The 20325-nt window shown below is 41.4% G+C and overlaps 1 protein-coding gene across 3 annotated transcripts in view; it reads right to left on the reverse strand.

Annotated features, from left to right (window-relative positions):
* Window positions 1-776: 776 nt before the first annotated feature.
* CDK15 (cyclin dependent kinase 15) overlaps window positions 777-20325 on the reverse strand; it is a 438173-nt gene continuing 418624 nt past the window's right edge. For all 3 annotated transcript variants that reach the window (XM_073633297.1, XM_073633299.1, XM_073633298.1), the window contains 2 exons: window positions 5189-5309; window positions 777-962 (listed from right to left, as the gene is read on the reverse strand). In XM_073633297.1, the coding sequence (XP_073489398.1) occupies window positions 5200-5309 (110 nt within the window). In that variant the 3' untranslated portion in view covers window positions 777-962; window positions 5189-5199. The remainder of the gene's footprint in view (window positions 963-5188; window positions 5310-20325) is intronic.

Below are 20325 nucleotides of genomic sequence, written 5' to 3' on the forward strand. Positions count from 1 at the left end.
GGAAATATGTAAAAATTAAACACGTGTTTTCCTGTGCTCTTCCAGGTTAGTAAACCAGCAAAGAGTTAGCATGGAGAAAAACAATATTGCAGGTAAAAAGAAACCAACATGAATGTTTAGTAATTAATAATCATGACAGAAAAGGAGTGCCATGTACAACTTTATTATTATTAATATTATTAATTTTTTTGCATGTTCTCAGCAGTGTATTGACATCATATTTAGATGTAAGGGAATAATCAAGCATGTCAGTCAGCAGTACAAAATGGAAATAGCTTATTTTTCCTTAATTACCTCCAGTTCCAGAATTATCTACCATACCATTTACTATGCAAGTGAGGCTACTACTGGACCATAAGTCATCTTATAAATCAAACCTATGCTCATATCTGATCCAAACCTCACCTATTTCTCAAAGTCACATCTCTGTGTATCTCCAAACAGTAGAACAGCTGGTAGAGATGCTATCTGGAACTGGTAGAAGATACCCACCTTGTAGACTCCTCTACTTTATTTGTGGGGGAAAATATTGCTGTTCTGCTTTTACGAGAAATAAGTACTACTGAAAAACATTATTTATTGTGAAAATTCCCATAAAAATCCCTGATGTAGAAAGGCAGAAAAGCATTTGCAGAACAGCGTAATACTTATAGGAAACCTGTACTGAAAAATATGGGCACCATTGCTGACCTCTTTCTAAAAATACAAATGTCCTGTCTTTCTCTGGCTTTATTACATTCTTAGTCACTTAAGACCGTCTCCAGTTTCAGTACAGGTTTTGCTAAATTGATCCTGCTATCTAGAGCTGGTTAAAGCGGGGTTTATAAGGTGCAAGACTCCTGGGTTTTTCAAGATGGCTTCTCTGAACAGAAGGCAGCGGGAGGAGAAGTGAAAAGTAGAGATGGAAGGCTAGTACGTTCAAACAGCTGTGTTTAGAGATTGCAAGATGATGTCCGTGAAGACTGCAAAATTGAGAAAGTTAGAAAATCAGTTCTTGCCATTTCTGTGAAGTAGCTTGTCAGAAAAAAAATAAGCCCTTTCTTTGGGTTAAATACAATTCTAGCTCAAAACTCTGGACCATATTTCTAAAGAATTCGAGTACTGAAATTTGCTAAATAAATCAGCGTATACCACTTTTGAGGAGCCTGTTTGCCAATTGTTTTGCACCTGAGTTATAAAGGATGTAACGAGTAAACGGTGAACTGCAAAATGGTGAACGAAAAAGCTGTATCTTTGGTCAAAAGAAAAGTGAATATCCTTCACAAGTACATTCACCACTGTCAACTTTTTGCTAATTTTTATTACTCATTTTATTTATATTATTAATATTACATGTGATCTATTATAATAGTACACAGCAACAAAATAGCTAAATAGGTTGGAAAACAGAAAAAAAAATAAAAAAGGGGACAATCAAAATGGTGAAGTGTTTAAAAAATAGAAGAAGAAAAGGGAAGTAAAAAAGTGGTGCACTCAGCTATACCTCCCTTACAAATAGACCCTTCTCACTCCTTTTTGTTTCCTAGCATATTCCATCTCACTGATGATAAATTGTTCTCAGATATGCCAGAACGCATCACAATATGTGATTTATGGTAGATTAACCGCTTACCGCCCACGTAACGTCAAATGACATCATTCACTTTGAGCGGTGATATCTGAATGATGCCTGTAGCTATAGACATCATTCAGATATCTTCTTTTAATGCCGGCGATTCCCTACACCATAATAATGATCATAGCGGCTTTTCAGCTGCTTGATTGTTCTTACAGATGGCAGGAGGGGACGACCCCCCTTCCGCCGCCCTCTGGTGCTTCTACTGACTCACCCCTGCCAGCGGCGATCCAGAGAAGGGAACTGCTGCCGGATGCTGACCATAGAGATTTCCGGTGGACCAGATGGGCCCTGGAGTCTCTATGACCATTCGGAGGCCCCTGCATTTGAAAAAATGGCACCGCCTCGGCTGGGAATCTGAGATCTTTTTTTTTATTTCAGGCTTCACGCTTATTGACCCCAGATCTCACTGTAAAGAGGACCTGCCACGCACTATTCCTATTACAAGGGATGTTTACATTCCTTGTAATAGCAAAAAAAGTGATAAAAAAAACTGTAAAAAGAAAGTGTTAAACTAGAAAAATTCAAGTAAAATTAACAATAAAAAAAAAAAAAATTTAAAGCGCCCCTGTCCCCACGTGCTCGCACGCAGAAGCAAACGCATAGGTGTCGCTCCCAAATATGAAAATGGTGTTCAAACCACACATGTGAGGTATCACCAGGATCGTTAGAGCAAGAGCAATAATTATATCCCTAGACCTCCTCTGTAACTCAAAATATGTAACCTGTAAAAAAATTGAAAGCGTCGCCTATGGGGATTTTTAAGTACCGAAGTTTTGCGCCATTCCATGAGCGTGTGCAATTTTGAAGTGTAACATGTTAGGTATCTATTTACTTGGCTTAACATCATCTTTCACATTATGCAAAAAATTTGCCTAACTTTACTGTTTTTTCGTTTGAAAAATTACTGCGCAAATACCGTGCAAGATAAAAAGTTGCAACGACCGACATTTTATTCTCTAGGGTCTATGATAAAATATATATAATGTTTGGGGGTTCTATGTAATTTTCTGGAAAAAAAAATATGATTTTTACATGTAGGAGAGAAATCTCAGAATTGGCCTGGTAGGAAAAACAAAGAAAAACAAAAAATATATACCGTATATACTCGAGTATAAGTCGAGATTTTCAGCCCTTTTTTTGGGCTGAAAGTGCCCCCCTCAACTTATACTAGAGTCACCGCCATCTGACTACATGATCAGCGTGTCATGCAAGCAGATGGTGATATTACCATTCAGCGGCCAGTCCACTGTTCAAAAGCCAGGTCTCCTCCTCGTCTGTGATAGGCAGAAAACTCTATTTCCCAACAGTCAGTGTACAGCCTATCACAGACATTCTCTCATCCTCATCCATGGTATGAGGATGAGAGAATGTCCGTGATAGGCTGACCGCTGACTGCTGGGAAGTGGAGTGTTCTGCCTATCACAGACGAGGAGGAGGCGTGGCTTTTGAACAGTAGAATGGCCGCCGAATGGTATTATCACAGGCTGATCGGTGCAGAGCGGCACAGGGAAGCATGCACAGGACACAGGTAGGCTGCACAGGACACATGCACACATACACAGGGACACATGCACACATACACAGGGACACATACACAGGGACACATACACAGGATACATACACACATACACAGGGACACATGCACAGGACACAGGTAGGTGACACATACACAGGGACACATACACAGGACACAGGGACTCATACACAGGATACATATACACATACACAGGGACACATGCACAGGACAGAGGGACACATGCACAGGACACAGGGAGGCATGCAGCTGCAGATGGGCATTGTTGACCCTCTTTTACACTTATAGTAGCTGCTGCATTTCTCACCCTCGTCTTATACTCGGGTTAATGCATTTTTCCCAGTTTTTTGTGGTAAATTAGGGCCTCGACTTATACTCGGATCGACCTATACTCGAGTATATACGGGTATTTATATATGAAACAGTCAGTGAGAAAGCTATTTAAGTTTAATCATTTGCTTCCTGCATATGCCCTGATGAGGCTTTTTTTCACATTTCCCAATTCTTTCAGGAACACTTAATGTGGGTTTAGAAGAAGGTAAAAATAATTAAAATAAATTTAACAATGTTGGATCAAAACGATCCAATGAAATATTACAGTTAAAAATCTATATTTTACATAATGTTTTTTCTTACTATTCTTAATTCTTAATAACCAAACTATTTGAATCACTTGAATTTTGATATTTGTTGCTTTAGTATACACTGCCCTGTGACAAGCTGAAGTTTCCTGTATCACCAATGATTTCCAGTTTTTAATCTGCAGCAAGTGAGCACTGGTCAAACAGCTACTGCTGCTACGGCTGTGAGAATAAAGTCTCCTCCAGCTATTTTAAAGCCCAGTTGTAGTTTACTTTAAATATGAACAGATACACCTACCATGTCTGTGAGAATAAAGCCTCCTCCAGCTATTTTTAAAGCCTAGTTGTATTTTAATTTAAATGTGAACAAATACACCTACCATTTTGCTCCAGTATTTATCTTCAAAGGCACAAATTTCTAATATTATTTGAATGTACTTGATTGAAGCCTTCTAATGTTCTTCAGTTTTTCATCAGTATCACAAACCAATGCAGTGAAATATATATTTGCAATGTCAACACATGAACATGTAAGGAACTCACTACTACCATACTTAGTGCTGTTGATTATATTTTTATTGATTGTTTTGTATTTCCATGTGTCATATTACTCACTGTACAACAGTTATATTTCTAGTCACATGGACAAAAATATATAAAACATATATGAGGGTTCTTCAAAAAGTTTCCACACTTTGTTTAAACTCTATGAAATATAAAAAAGTGTGGAAACTTTTTGAAGACCCCTGTATATTCCAGAAAATGAAACAGATAACACAAGGGTGGTGATGATGTGTGAATTTCCTACTGTGAAGTTTGCTGTAAATGAGTTCCAGCACCAGTCCAAGGCATGGGCAGGAGACTGCAGAGAAGGACCAATGAGAGCAGTGGTCTCTTTTCAGCAGTCTGACACACCTCTGCTGAGTCAAAGTTAGAGCTCTCCAACCAGCAAAGTGCACACTCCCTGCTGATTGGAGAACTGTAGCATCTGAGTCAGCAGGGGAAAGCATCAAAGCACTGCAGATGAGACTACTGTTGTCACACGGATAGCACCGGTGCTTCTAAGCAGCCTATTTGGATTTTGAATTATCCCTGGGAGTAATTTATGGCAAATCTCACAGTTAGACATTTATACATATGTATTTTTCAAAACCCTTAAAGTATCTGTTTAAATTTATGTTAAACAATTACAATTGGGCTCTAAATCTTAGGTACTAAGGTTGAACCACTAAGAAATACAGGCTGCTCACTTTGCAAATTGAATGTCCATTTAGCTTAGTAAATAGGGTGAAGATATTTTGACTTTAAATACTTAGTGATGTGCAAGTAAAAATCCCGTCTTTTTAGTTTCACTTGCACTTTTCCTTTAGTAAATCAATCAATTTCTGTTGATATTGTGCTTCAATTGTTTTATTATATACACTTTATGATCATTTGTCTCTAGCAATATCTCACCTCTGTAATGTTCACCACGGTTTGTGATGTGTAGCTGGTTGGGATATCTTCTGTTTGGGGATTAACATATCTCGAATTTCTGGTTTAAGGCTCAGCCCAGGGACAGTGAATATAGACCGCACTGAAATAGAACACACACGGGTTATACATACAGATGCGGCCATGGGTTTAATTCCAAAATACTGTGTATCAAACTGCATATATAAAAAAAGAGAAAGTTATTAAGGTAGAATCAAAGGGCTGCTTTGTGTACCTAATTGCTCAGAGCACATCCCAACTTCGAAAGACTGCCACCATCCTTGAAGAAGGACTAACGATTCCAGATTGTTCTTTTTAATGTGCATATACAACAGCACTGGACAGGTGTATGGTGTCTGGGATCAAATGGAGATGATCTGGGCTTTGTTGTCCTTCACAGAGTCTCATAACCAATCAAGATGTGGTGTCAGTAGGCTTCATGTACACATTGCCTACTTTGACCGCCGGCCGCGTGAAAAGGCAAAACGTGGCAAAATCGGTTGCATTTTTTTTGTGGCAGGCGGTCAAAATGTTCTTATCCTGAACGTGATTCTTCCGCGTTCAGGAGAGGGAGGTTGAGGGAGGTTGAAGCTCCCCTAACTGCGGCAGCTCCTAAACTCTGGTAAAAGACTATGTGTACATTGACACATAGGCTTTTATGCAGTTGAGTTTAGGAGCTTTCCCAAAAAAACTCCAAAGGCTCCTAAACTCAAATTTAGGAGCTGCTAGTGTACATAAAGCCTTTTTGAGGTCTCAGGCTGCTGCCTCTCTAAAAGCGACAGTAAGACACCCGGTGGGATTATTTAAAATGTGTGTAGAGGCAAATCCAGTATAAATTTTCATCACACTTGTGGTTGAATTTAGAAAGTTTATTGGAGTTCTAAGTTCACAAACGATAAGAGAAGCCATCACATTTTGGAGGAGGGATGCCTCCCTATTCATCAGGGCTAGTGTAGAGGAAAAGCAATAAAAATATTTCATGTACTTTATATCCTTTACATAAGCAATCCATATCAAGCACTGGGCTTTATTACTGTTCAATTGCATCTCCCCCGAAGCATGTTAGCTTATCATCGGTGAACTTAGAACTTCAATAAACTTTTTAAATACGACCACAAGTGTAACGAATATTTATGCTGGAGGCGCCTCTACACTTATTCTAGACTGTGGTTTGTCAACTGTCATTAAAGGCACTGTGCACTTTTCAATGTCTTTGTTGTTTAAACTAGATAGTGTATTTATATTCCCTGTGTCATTTGTTTGGCTTACCTTGTAATAATGGGCTCACATGTTGAGGCTGAAGTTTGTGGTGCCACGGGTGATCAATTTTCCTATGCCCATGTATTTATTCATGTAGCTTGCCCCATTCGTTAAAGGGACAACAAAGTTCACACAGCATCCAATCCATGCCTCGCCATTTCCTCTGTGTTGCAACACAAATGTGGGCTGATACTGATGTGATGATAGACTGCATGGTGATCTCTTTGTTAACTAGACTGAGAGACCCAGGGATTGTGGGATATAATGTTTCTTCACAGGAAGTGTCAGTTCTTAGACAACAGACACAACCTTGAACACAAACAGAAACTGCTGACAAAGGAATGTGAAAATCTATGCTACTATAGGCTGAGAGTACAGGGCAACAAATGAGATCATGAAATGACATGATCAACGCACATCTTATGCAGCTGAAAAACACAAGTAAGATCAAGATGCTGCAGACTATCACTTCAAAAGTTTTAGTCAAGTGCTGCATAGCTGAGAGATCCACCCAATGGCTGCCTGCATGTGTAGATACAGATGCACTTTATCAAGTTCAGGTAAAGAATGAAATAAGAAATCACTTGGCTGCAATGGTTTTTATTTTTTGAATATTATTCAGTAGGGATGAGCCGAACACCCCCGGTTCCGTTTGCACCAGAACATGCGAACAGGCAAAAAATTTGTACGAGCACGCGAAGTCTATGGGACAAAAACATGAAAAATCAAAAATGCTAATTTTAAAGGCTTATATGCAAGTTATTGCCATAAAAAGTGTATGGGGACTCGGGTCCTGCCCCAGGGGACATGTATTAATGCAAAAAAAAAGTTTTAAAAACGTCCATTTTTTTCGGGAGCAGTAATTTTATAAATGCTTAAAGTGAAATAATAAAAATGAAATATTCCTTTAAATATCATGCATGGGGGGGGGGGTGACCTTAGTATGCCTGTAAAGTAGCGCATTTTTCCCATGTTTAGAACAATACCCCAGCAAAATTAAATTTCTAAATGTAAAAAATATACATGCAATGTATAAATGCAAAAATGCAATTCAAGATTACTTGCAGCTGTAATGTATTATTGGGTCCCGGCAATATAGATGAAATTCATGGAAAAAAATCAGCGTGGATTCCCACCCCCAGTCCATTACCAGGCCCTTTGGGTATAGATTTTAAAGGGAACCCCGCACCTAAATTTTAAAAAAAAATGCGTGGGGGTCCCCCCAAAAGCCATACCAGGCCCTTCAGGTCTGCTATGGATATTAAGGGGAACCCTGCACCAAAATGTTAAAAAAATGGCTTGGGGGTCCCCCCAAAATCCATACCAGACCCTTATCTGAGCAGGCAACCTAGCAGGCCACAGGAAAAGGGGGGCAAGAGAGCCATACCAGGCCACATGCCCTCAACAGGGGGGGGGATGCTTTGAGGTCCCCCCAAAGCACCTTGTCTCCATGTTGATGGGGACAAGGGCCTCATCCCCACAACCCTTGTCCGGTGGTTGTGGGGGTCTGCGGATGGGGAGCTTATCGGAATCTGGAAGCCCCCTTTAACAAGGGTATCCCCTTGTCTACGGTAATTTTTAACATTTTGACACTTTTTTTGGTGAATTGGTAGGGGTACAATGTACCCGATACCCATTCACATAGGGAGGACGGGATCTGGGGGTCCCCTTGTTAAAGGGGGCTTCCAGATTCTGATAAGCCCTCCGCCTGCAGACCCCCACAACCACTGGGCTGTGGGGATGAGACCCTTGTCCCCATCAACATGGGGACAAGGTGCTTTGGGCGGACCCCAAAGCATTCTCCCCATGTTGAGGCCTGGTACGGTTCAGAAGGGGAGGCCCTCTCTCGCCCCCCCTTTTCCTGTGGCCTGCCAGGTTGAGTGCTCGTATAAGAGTCTGGTATGGATTTTGGGGGGACCCCTACGCCATTTTTTTATTTTGGCTCGGGGTTCCCCTTAAAATCTATACCAGACCTGAAAGGGCCTGGTATGTATTTTGGGGGGATACCTATGCCATTTTTTTTGTAATTTTGGCACAGGGTTCCCCTTAATAACCATACCAGACCTGAAGGGCCTGATATGGATTTTGGGGGGACCCCCACGCAATTTTTTTTAAATTTGTGTGCGGGGTTCCCCTTAATATCCATACCAGACCCAAAGGGCTCAGTAATGAATTGGGGGGGGACCCATGCCATTTTTTTCAATGATGTTCATCTATATTGCCGGGACCCGACAATACATTACAGCCGCAAGTAGTTTTAAATTACATTTTTTCCATCAGAAATGTCATTTTGCTGTGGTACCAAAGCCATTTTGTCATTTAAGATAGCAGAAAGACGTTCATTAACCATGATCCAAGACAGTTTAGATTTTATGAGATGAAAGGGAATCGTTGAAGACTTCCACGATTTTGCCATCGCTATCCTTGCTGCTACAAATATAAAGGTTATGAGTTTCCGCATGTATTTCGATGTTCCTTCTACTGGGCGTCCCAACAGTGCCTGTAGGGGTGACTTGATAAGGTTTACTTGGGTTAATGAGTAGACAAAGTTGTATGTGCGGATCCAAAATCTGCGCACTTTTGGGCAAGTCCACCAAGTATGTATCATGGTGCCTTCAGTGCTGCATCCCCTAAAACACTGCGGGGAGGCCCCTGGAATAAAAGCTGCCACTCTCGCTGGGACCAAATACCATCTCATCAGGACTTTGTAGTTTGCTTCTATCAAAGAAGTATTGATGTATGATTTGGACGCCTGCAGAGACAGTTTGTTCCAGTCTTCAACTGTTAGACTGATATCTATATCTTGTTCCCATTTTTGCATGTAAAACAATTTCTGAGAGGTTGATGATAAGATACTATATATCAATGAAATATGACCTAAACACTTTTTATGGCAATAACTTGCATATAAGCCTTTAAAATTAGCTCTTTTGGTTTTTCATGTTAGTGTCCCATAGACTTTAATGGCGTTCCGCGGCTTTTGAATTTGCCGCAAACACCACATATTGTTCGCTGTTCGGCGAACACCCAATGTTCGAGTCGAACTTATGTTCGAGTCGAAACATCGGTCTCATCCATATGAAACATCGGTCTCATCCCTATTAGTCAGTCACTTAAGTTGTAGTACATGCAGGTCAGACTTGAAACTCAGCTGATGAGTGGGTTAACAGTCTGTTTGTTAAAAAGTATGAGAACTTCTGGTGAAGCTAATTTTGAGTAAAAGTGCACTCTTGAAAGCTAAAAACTTCTTTAACAGAAGAAAAACATTTCTGTAGTGTGACTCGTGTACTTTGAAAACAGCTCATTAAGTTGAATATGATAAACCTGCACGGATGCAATTTCAGAATGAACTGTTCTCTCTGTCTGCTATCGAGGTGGCTATATCTCCCATGTCTCCACCTCTAAGCACCCACTTCCATATTTATTTATTCAGAGCACGAGGCTTCTGAGGTAATTAGGCTGTCAGAGTCAGAGAGTTAATAAGGAATAGCAGGAGAGAGAAGACATCTTTCTCTCTCTCTCTTTCACCCTCTCTTCATCTTCTATGTTTTTATCTTAGTGCTTAGTGTCTTTATTTCACTAGCTGGTTTCCTGTTCTTTCTTGTGGGATTTTACCTATTTAATTAAGAGATCACATTATCTTCAAATGGTGTACTATTTGGCTGGTACTGTATTTTTCCTAGTAACAGTAACTCGTTGCTAAATTTTTATATTTGGAGACTTCTGAATTTGTTTCTGAGAGTTAAATTGCACTTTCATAATATATGGGCAGATAAAAGTTGCTTTTCCCTGACAATACCTGGGTGGTCCTTTATAGAGCATATTTAGGAAAGTGTAACTTCCTATATACGTCAATTTCAGTTTTATACAATTTTGACATTGCCGGATTAAACACAATGTAACAGGGCCACTTTATTGTTCACTAAATTTTCTGCTCATATTTACCATGGTGCTCATCCAAAGTTCTGTTCACCTGCCAGAGCCAAGTGCAATAACTGATGTTTCCAGGGATAAAGTAGCATGTAACTTTCTCCCTTTCTACCATTATGTACTGCTTGGCTGTGGCAATTGCCAAGCCCAAGATCTGTCACATATGGGGGTGAATGGAAAGCTTTTTGCTTGGCTCCAATGGGCAAACTGGGGAGCAGGGTGGCATGGAAATTGTAAGAATGCACAGCTAGGGGGGGAAGGCTGTTGAAATTGTAAGAATGCACAGCTAGGGGGGGAAGGCTGTTAAAACAGAATTAAACCAATCGATTTATCTGCTTCCCAAAAACAGTTACTTTCAAGGCATGGTGTGAATAATAACGGTCACAGGTGATTGTGCTCTCAGCTGAACTGTCAAGCCAGCAAATGGCTGGTGTCATAACTAGGGATGAGTTTAGGTGTGTTCTGATCCTAGTCCAAACCCACCTAAGCGAGCCACCCAGAAAGTTGTCACCTGTACTGGGCATGTACTGAGGCTGAGGCAATCCCTGCCCTGCAGCCACATGTAAATCGTGTGCGTTGGAGAATGCTTCGGCTGCTTATAATTGGCTCAGTACAGTGACAACTTCTAGGCGTGCTTACTCAGGTGGGTTTAGAGTAGGATCTAAATATGCCTGAGCTCATCTCTATGGCCACATAAAGAAAGCACTACTCCAAGCCACTGTGAACACATTACCTGGTGACTCCAAAACCCTGAGCATTGTGCTGCTGCTCCAAGCTCAGCCTATCAAGCTCAATGATACAAACATCTGACAAATGAGAATGGAGTCACACACATATCAGACTAGTTGTGCTAAATGTAGAAGAAGATCGTCTTCAAATAGTCTCCTCCCATAAGCCATGCTCTATAACGCATTTCACACTTCCATGGACTTAATCGTAGAGGTCCTCTAGAACTAAGCATGTGGGAAGGTGAAACACTTTAGAAACTAACTGAAGACGATCTTCTACATTTAGCATCACTAGGCTGACATGTGTGCAGGTCCGTTCTCTTTTATCGGATGTTTGAATTCATCCCTAGTCATAACTGGTAACATGTGCAGCACCATGGCAACTGCAGATCAAACAGAGCTAAGAGAAACATTTCCTTGGCTGTAAAGAATAAGAGGGTTAGTTACACTTTAAGTTAAAGTGGTTCTAAAGGTAGAAGGGTTTTTTATCTTAATGCAATATCTGCATTAAGGAAAAAAACCTTCAGTTTGCAGCTTCCCTGCTCCACTCTTTCTCTCCTTAGTGGACATGGAAGCAGCAGTGGGAGCCATTGGCTCCTGCTCCTGTCAATCACAGCCAGTGAACCTGCAGGGGACCCCAGAAGAGGAGGATCAGGGCTGCTCTGTGCAAAACCATTGCACAGAGCAGGTAAGTATGAAATGTTTGTTATTAAAAAAATAGGTTTACAATCACTTTTAGTTACCTTGTTCTTAATGGGCAGGTTCGCTTCAGGCATAGCTTTCAGAAGGTGTCTGGAGAAGACTTTTGGCACTCACACTGTACTGTGTTCTCTACTAACTTACTTCCTGCATACCATGGCAGGAGTAGTGCAGGGATATAATTTCTTTCTGAATTACTACAGAACTGAATAATTATATGTCACATATATGAAACTACTCCAATGAATAGAATGAAAATTATTTTTACTGCTTTAATCAGATGATTGGTTCCTGCCAAGAAATCTTTTTATAAATTTGCTATTGTTAATTTTCAACTAGCAGCCACATTTCCCACCAGGTTCAAATGTCTAGTCTAATAACTTTTTCAATAAGCAGTACACTGCAGCATTCATGTACCTATAAAACTATATTTGTACATTTTAAACATGAAAATGTTATAACAGCAGAAATCCTAGCTCTGTATAAAACTACAAGGTGCCCTTATTTCCTACCCCCCACCTTTTAAATAAAAATGTTCAGATAAAGTTAAAGAAAAATGGGAGAAAAAAAATACCTTATACCCAGTTTCTGGCATTATTGCTGGACAGGAGGTGACTTCACCGAGCCTTCTCGAAGGATTTTGGGAAAGCTGAGGTTCCCAATTCCCACAAGAATGTGTTTCTCACATTGGCCTTTATGATCTTGCATCATTTGGTCCACCAAACCTGTCTGCTGCACCAGGGCCACTATAACCAATTTTAATGGAACATCAGTGTGAAGTTTAATTCTTGATGCCTATTTTCCAAGAAGAGTTGGAGCTGTCATGGATTTGCAAAGCAAGAAGAGTCTTGTAGAATAAATTATGATTATTTTTGTGGGAGAAGTGTTGTTATAGTTTTGATAAGGTTTATTCTAAAATATAACTATAGGCTTTTTTTAATTTTTTTTTTTTAATTTTTACTTTTGGGTAGAGTGGAGAGAGATTAGCACTCCTGTCAGATTAGGGTCCAGGGACACACTGGATGCCTTCATTGCAATCATGCCCTTTCTGGGTGTCACGTGCATCCCTGTGCCTGTAAGGAACAATGGGCTTCCTTCAGGCACACCTGCCCTTAATATATCCTACTGCTATTAGTGCTCCTACTTAGGAAACTCTGGAAATGTATAGAGTTAGGACTGCAGTTTACAGAGAGAGGAGCCTTGCTCCCTGGTAGAACATCTCCTCAATTCAGCCAAAGCCTGCATCCCAGTGATGTGGAAGCAATCATCGCTTCCTAAAAAAAATGCTCTGGCTTCCCAAAACTGAAGGAGTAAAACAAAAGGAGTTTTCATAATGTCATTATGGCGATGAAAGATCAGGAAGAGAGTTATTGGCTGATTTGGACGCCATATTTCTTCTAAAGAGACCAGACATCCTTAGCTTCCCAAAAAGAAGTAGGGCCATACTTCAGTTTCTCCAAGAAGTGACATTGTGGTTTGCAGAAGCATTTTTTCCCCGCTTACCTACCCCACCTAGTCCTTTGCTGTCACCCTTGTTGATTTTTTTTTTCTCCCTTCCCCCCGGGTTTGTAGCTTTCTCACTGAACTTAAAAAAAAAAAACATTCGAGAAGCAATGGTCACTAGTTTTTCATGCCTGAAGTTACCAAGTATATGTTATGGAATTTTTATTACTGGAATAGGTATGTTAAGCACTAGGGGCCTTAGTGGCTTTCTTACTTTGCAACAATACTGAATGTTGGTTGATGTATTTGGTACTTCATAATAGTGTGTACGTTTATCATTATGTACTACCACCTTTCTTAAATAGAAATTTTTTTTAAAAGAAAAGAAGAACAAAAAAAAAAAACACTAATGCATAAAATACTCTGGATGAACTGTGGATCTGTAAATATTAGCAAGTCTGCAAATGAACCTAATTATATAGGTTGAATTTGGAATTTTCAGGGTTGATTCATTCATGCCTAGTTGCTATGGGTTACTGCACATTGCAGACTGCCTAGCTGAATAAGTATAAAACATCTGTGAAATGAAAGGTAACAGCAGTAACTGACATTTTGCTGAATGCACCATAAATAATAAAATACATTTCCCAAACGCTGAGCAAAGAGTCAATTAATACTGACAACTGTGTTATCCATACAGCTAAGCAATATATGTAATGTTACAAGTGCACTGTGCTGTTGTGAGCAATAAACACAGTTGCACCCAGCTGAAACTAAAAAGCATCCTACGAGAACAATGTGTAAGGAGCGCATTCATCAAAGCAAAGATTAGCCAGCCAGACTGTATTTGCACTGTATTTCCCTTTATACTGGTTTTGTCTGTTTATTAACTTCAGGAGACATCATATTGCTATGCTATTATGCTAGAATGAATTTGCCAATTTACATCTTGTGAAGTCCACTAAAGCTAAACGCCAGGTAAACAACTAAATGTACAGCTGAAATGCATACAGTTAGGTTCTTGACCTTCCTGCAAACTACACTGCAGTTATGCAATACAGCTTGGTCCAGGACACACCCCAGCCTGTGAATAGATGACGAAGAAGCTGCAGCACACTTTTAACGCCACCTCTGTACGCTCCTACAAACACATTTACACAGCCCTGTGCAAAATCATATAGCGCTGACGGTCTCAGACAAATGTCCCTCCCTCTCTCTGTTTGACTGTTGCTTAGCAGAGAATTTAGCTAAGGTTGGGTTCACACTATTGCGAATTGGATTTGGGTTTCCCCCATCCAATTTGCTTGTCAGGAGATTGTGTCCGGTTCTCTATGGAACTGGTTCACACATCTCCCGAGCGGCTCTGGAGCGAATTGCACTGTACATCTTCTGGTCCATTTCAGGTCTGGATTCAGCCAAAATTCAGACCGAAATCGGGGCTGAAACAGAGATGCACTGGACCCCTGCTGTGAGCCGCTCCATGCGGCAGTGTGAACCTAACCTCAAAGTGTAACTTACAATTATCAGGGTGCACATGCATGCTGCGATCACCTATGGAGAGTTCATACTCTGATGGGGGGCATGCGTGGGCCTAGCAGAGAAGGTTTTGAAACGAGGTTGTGTGGCACTAAGGTCACACAGCCAAGATCTCGGTAGACCAGGAACAAGTTAACATGGGATCCGGAGAGAAGGGGAGTCAAGAATAAACACCACAATAAACAATAAATGTAAACTCCTTCCATTTCACCCTTTTTATAGGTGTGAAGCTCAAAAACTTGTTTATTTAATATGCAATGAAACAGCATAGTAAAAACCTGGACTACTTTACTTTACTTTTTATGCATAAAGGGATTTTTTTTTTCAGCAATCTGGACCATAGCCAATATAAAAATGCCCCTACTCAGTGAGTGTGGTATATAGTGCCCAGTGTGTGAAGATAAAACATATGAAATCATGCAAACATGTTACCAATCTGTATTGTTTCTCTATATCCTGCACAGATGGTCATTTACTAGCTGCACATTTTATCTATAAGTTTATTCTGCATTATCTCACCTACCCTTGTCCTATCAGTTCTCATCTTTCATTTTTCCCACCTCTCTCCCTTCTTGCCTCTGTATTTATAACCATTCTGTCTCTTTCTCTCCCTCTCTCTCTGTTCCTGTATGCCGTTGCAGAGACTTTCATCTGTTCCCTTGGGGACTGGATGTGTCACCGCGGGATTTGCTTGTCCGCCTCTCATACAGTGGCAGAGCCCCATGGCTTTGACAAACCTCATTTAATTGGGAGGAAGCCAGGAGGGTTTGAAAGAACTCACATGTCTACGAAACTCCTTTTATCAGGCATAATTTAAACTCTGCATGGAAAAAAAAAACTATATGTAGAAAAGAAAGTCAAACTCCCTCCTGCTGTGTGCCCCCCTCTTCCCGCCACAGATAGACAGGTTCATATAAGATTCTATCGTTTTATTTTTATAAAAATGTCAATGTAGATTTATGTTCTACAGCTGTCTGCGGAGTGAAGAAGGCAGATATAGCTGGCCCTCATTCTCATTATTTCCAGTGTCTGCTTCTATTCAATATTTACAGGAGGCAAATTAGTATGTTCTTTTATTTTTAAGTGGGATCAAATATCCTAAAATAAGTCAATAGCTACAGTTGCATGGCTGTACCAAAAAAAAATATAATACTTTTTTCATTCTTTAGATTTGTGTTGATTTAATAACCAAAAAAAAGTGTGTTTTTAACTCTAGTAAAGACTACCCGTATTGAAAACAGCCACTTAACCTCAACTTATATTAGTGGAGACCTGCTGCTTGTATCCTAGAGAGAATCTGACTTGTACTGCCAAAGAACCCTTATAATGTTGCTATCAGTAGGGAATAGGGTAAAACCTGCCATAGACGGTTTGAATCTTGGCTGGTTCGAGAGGGGCCATCCAGGATTCAAACCATGTATGGGCAAGCTGAATGTACCCAAGTTGATCGATCGTGTCGGATTTTACATGTGATAATTGCTAGCAGCCAGTATAGCCACTAGCAGTAATCACAGTGTTGTCCTGCCAGGAGAAAACAATAGCTCCACAGGATGAATTCCTGTAGTTGCAGGAAAGTAATTTGCTCCATCTATGGCCAGCTTAAAGAAAATGTTACAAGCTGATATTTTTTATGAGACCTAAAGAATCACTATTACAAAGAATATTGTATGCTGGATTGGATATTTTAGACCAAATTGCATATAGTTAAATTTATGCATGATAGTATTCAGTACAATAATTATTATATTGTCTCCACATTAACAGGCAGATCAAGCTGTCCTGTAAGGCAACATTGACATGGTATGAGACAAACTATAACACTACTATGGGAGCAGTAGTAGCTACATTTTATTAAAAGAGCGCCAAAACATTTGTAGGGAAAACTTTGTCAAATTCATCCTCACAGTTTGTCTTTTAGAAAGACAGGGATAATTCAAAATTATTCTATTGTCATTGAAACAGGAAGTGGGGAGAAATATAACAAGGTAAGCCCCGGTTCACACAGGGGCGGCACGACTTGCAGGTCGCCTCAGCCAGGCGACCTGCAAATGACTTCCGCGGCGACTTGCAAAACGACTTCTGTATAGAAGTCTATGCAAGTTGCCCCAAGTCGCCCCCGAAGTAGTACAGGAACCTTTTTCTAAGTCGGAGCGACTTGCGTCGCTCCTATTAGAACGGTTCCATTGTACAGAATGGGAGGCGACTTATCAGGCGGCTAGGTCGCCTGACAAGTTGCCCCTGTGTGAACCGGCTCTGGTGTGCAACATGCGGCCCTCCAGATGTTGCGGAACTACAGGACCCATGAGGCATTGCAAGGAAAGTCCCACAAGGCATTGCATGGCTGACAGTTGCAAGCATGACTCCCGAAGGCAGAGGCATGATGGGACTTGTCGTTCCACAACAGCTGGAGGGCCGCAGGTTGGATACCCATGTAATAGGGACACCTGTTCTATTGACAAGTAAAATATTTCCCACTTTGAAGATATTTCCATTCACTTTCTGTTGTGTCCCTGGGACAGAAAGTAAAGGGGAATCTTCCCAATAGGACACAAACAGCAGGAAAAAAAACAGGACTTCCAATCAATCTCGACTCTACTAAAATATAACAACATTTATACTTTAAAGTGAATCTGTTCTTTGCATTTGCAGAGAAAAGCAAAAGATCTTCATTAAAACTTCAGCTTGCAGCAGCTTATTTTTTTTACCCCCCCCCCCCCTCACTCTGCTGCCACCCTGTTCCCCACTGGGAGCATGGAGAAGAAACCCTAAATAAGCCCCAAGTCTATCCTGGTCCCATGTTCTCCTTTTTAGGACTCTCTCCCTGCCCTACTGACAGTGCTGGTGCAACAGCTATGCACCAGAATTGTAATGAAGGAAATAATTGAGTGAGTCTTGTGCTTCCCTATAACTGGAAGTACAAGGTCTTTCTCTTTGTGAACAGAGTAGTGGAGGAGTAAAGTGAATGCAAAAGGAGAAAACAGCAGGGTGCCAGGTTAGGACAATATATAAAACACCATTCTTTATTGGAGCTCCAACGTATGTCCAGCTCCAGTGGTCAAGGTGGTCAAGGTGGAATGTGCAAAAGTAGGCAGGAGGAGTGAAGTGAAGTGGAGGCGAGTATAATTACTGCATGGGCAAAATTCATGTTTGCTTTAAATTATGTGGATAAAAGGGTTTCTTGTGTAAGTACCCTTGGCAGTAATAAAGTTTGTCCCACTTCCTGTCAGTTATGCTGGTGAGTGGGATGTATGTGTTCACTGAATTACAAAATGTAGTGAATTACCGTATATGAAATTACTTTTTTGTGGATGAATGAGCTACTTTGTATGGAGTTCATTCACAGTAAAAGAAACTATAACCTTTACAGTGTCAGCCCTTATTTCCAAAATCAGAAGAGCCCTAAGGACTCTCTTCTTTAGTAATTTTTGCACTTTGACACTTTAGTGTATTATGTATGTAACACCCTGGTATTTAGGCAGGGTTGCTAATACATTTAGTTTGTCAGATATTAATCATCCTGGCTGATTGTTAGAAGATCCACCACTGCTTCCTCTCTAACTCTGGATTGCTGCAACTTTTCTCTTCTGTCACTAGGTTGCGCTTGCTGGTGGCATTAGATTGACAAGGGTGTAGCAAGGTCAGGCTATGGATGGATGGGGTGTCTTAGCCAATTGGCAGGAGTTACGTTAGTCCCTTGGCCTGCTGGGAGAGCCTATTTATTTGGGTGGAATCAAGTGATCGGGGTTCTGTGCCACGAGGACGGCTGTCTGGGTGGACGTGTGTTATGCTGCCCTGGGCTGCTAGGCTGGAAGCCTGAGGCCTATCCCCGGGACATCTGGCTGCTGGGCTGTCTGAGAGCCTATCCAGAAGCAGGGGAAGCAGCGCAGGGTTAGGACTGCTGGATTGGAGTCCAACCGAGAGTAACGGTTCAGCCGGACGGGGAACCAGTTGTGGTCGGAGGTAGAGGGGAAGCTGTCGCCACTAAGGGGCTATCCACCTTATTACCCAAGACCATTGTGAGTAAGCTGGAGCCAGTACCAGAGCAGTCTTCTCACCAGCGGGACAGCAGAGGGGATGCTTGAGGAGCATCAGTGAGTGCCAAGCAAGGGACCTAGCGGGTCAGCAGAGGTGACGTTTGAGGAGTATCTGTGAGTGCCAAGCCAGGGACCCAGCAAGGAAGCAGGGGTGAGGCTTGAGGAAGATACAGAGTTAGGGAAGTGGAACAGCTCAGGGCATTCAGTGGCGATTGGGTCTGAGAGTCTTGTGAGAGATTGGTGAGTGAAGATCTACAGTGAGAGATGGTAAAGTGCGAGAACTATTGGTGTTAGCAATAGTTCAATACAACTACCGTTAGTAGCGACTGTAGTGACAAGATTTGTTGCCATGGGAGACAGCAGTCCTACCTATATAGAAGTAGTGTCCGGCTGGAGGCTTTCCACTGTATAGCTGTCTACCTATAGAAGTCTTGGAGTCTGCCAATTGTCATTGCATCTACTTAAGTGTGTCCTGGCTCTAAACCTCTCTTCCACAGTTCTTGTTTAAGGACAATAAATTTCTTTGCATTCAAAAAGTGTCTGGCGCCCATCACTTCAGCTTGCATTACAACCCCCATGCCTTGTAAACCACTCTACAACGAAGGAAGTCAGCTCTCCCTGAATCTGGAGGTCACCATTAGGCCTCTAGGGGTCGGGGCCATTGCTATATGTATATATTATATATATATATATATATATATATATATATATATTGTAATAGTCCCTGTCACTGGGAAAAGGGATGGGATCTCTAACCTTGTGTCCATGTCTTATGGAGAGCCAGCAGGTTGTGTGCCCAGGTGCACACAGCCCATATAACGAGGGGCTAGTGAGAGCAGAGGGTGGAGGAAGGTGGAGTGTGTGTAGCTTGTTGCTACTGCTGTGTGAAGACAGACCTGTGTCTGGAGAGTGGTCTGCCCTGCGGGAGTCTGCAGCCTATGTAAAGGGGATTCTTTGCCCAGGGACTGGGAAAGGCTGGCCAGCCTTGAGAGTCGGGGAGACTGAGGAAGCCAGTGAGTCCAGGGGGCTGTAAAGAATTGGCAAATCTGTTGAGAGCAAGCAGAGGAACTGCTGACAAGAGAGCCAGGTGGCTTGGTATGTTTTCCTTATTTTTGGAGTGCTTAATGAAGTTAAACCCCTGCGTGGGAATCCTGAATGGACCTTTTTGCTTTTGTTTTTCGGTTTAATAAACGTGGGCTACCAGGCCCTTAACTATAATGCCTGTCTGATGTGGACTCACTGCACTAAAAACGCATTTATCGCTTGAGCTAAATACCCCAAACATTACAAGTGGTGGAGAATGCGGGCATGTTATGTCCAAGTGCCCTTTGTCTCAGTCTCCAATACAAGGCGACACGGCCAGACAGAGGTCTGCAACAAGGTTTAGAAAGCCTGATTTAAGTCCCAGGAGTGTCCAAAAGGCTTATCAGAAGTTTGACAAGTATGTGGTTGCCCGTAGCAACGGCAGTGATGTCAAGTCTGTGGACTA

This window comes from Aquarana catesbeiana, linkage group LG06 (assembly GCF_042186555.1).
Source record: "Aquarana catesbeiana isolate 2022-GZ linkage group LG06, ASM4218655v1, whole genome shotgun sequence".
Classification (NCBI taxonomy): domain Eukaryota; kingdom Metazoa; phylum Chordata; class Amphibia; order Anura; family Ranidae; genus Aquarana; species Aquarana catesbeiana.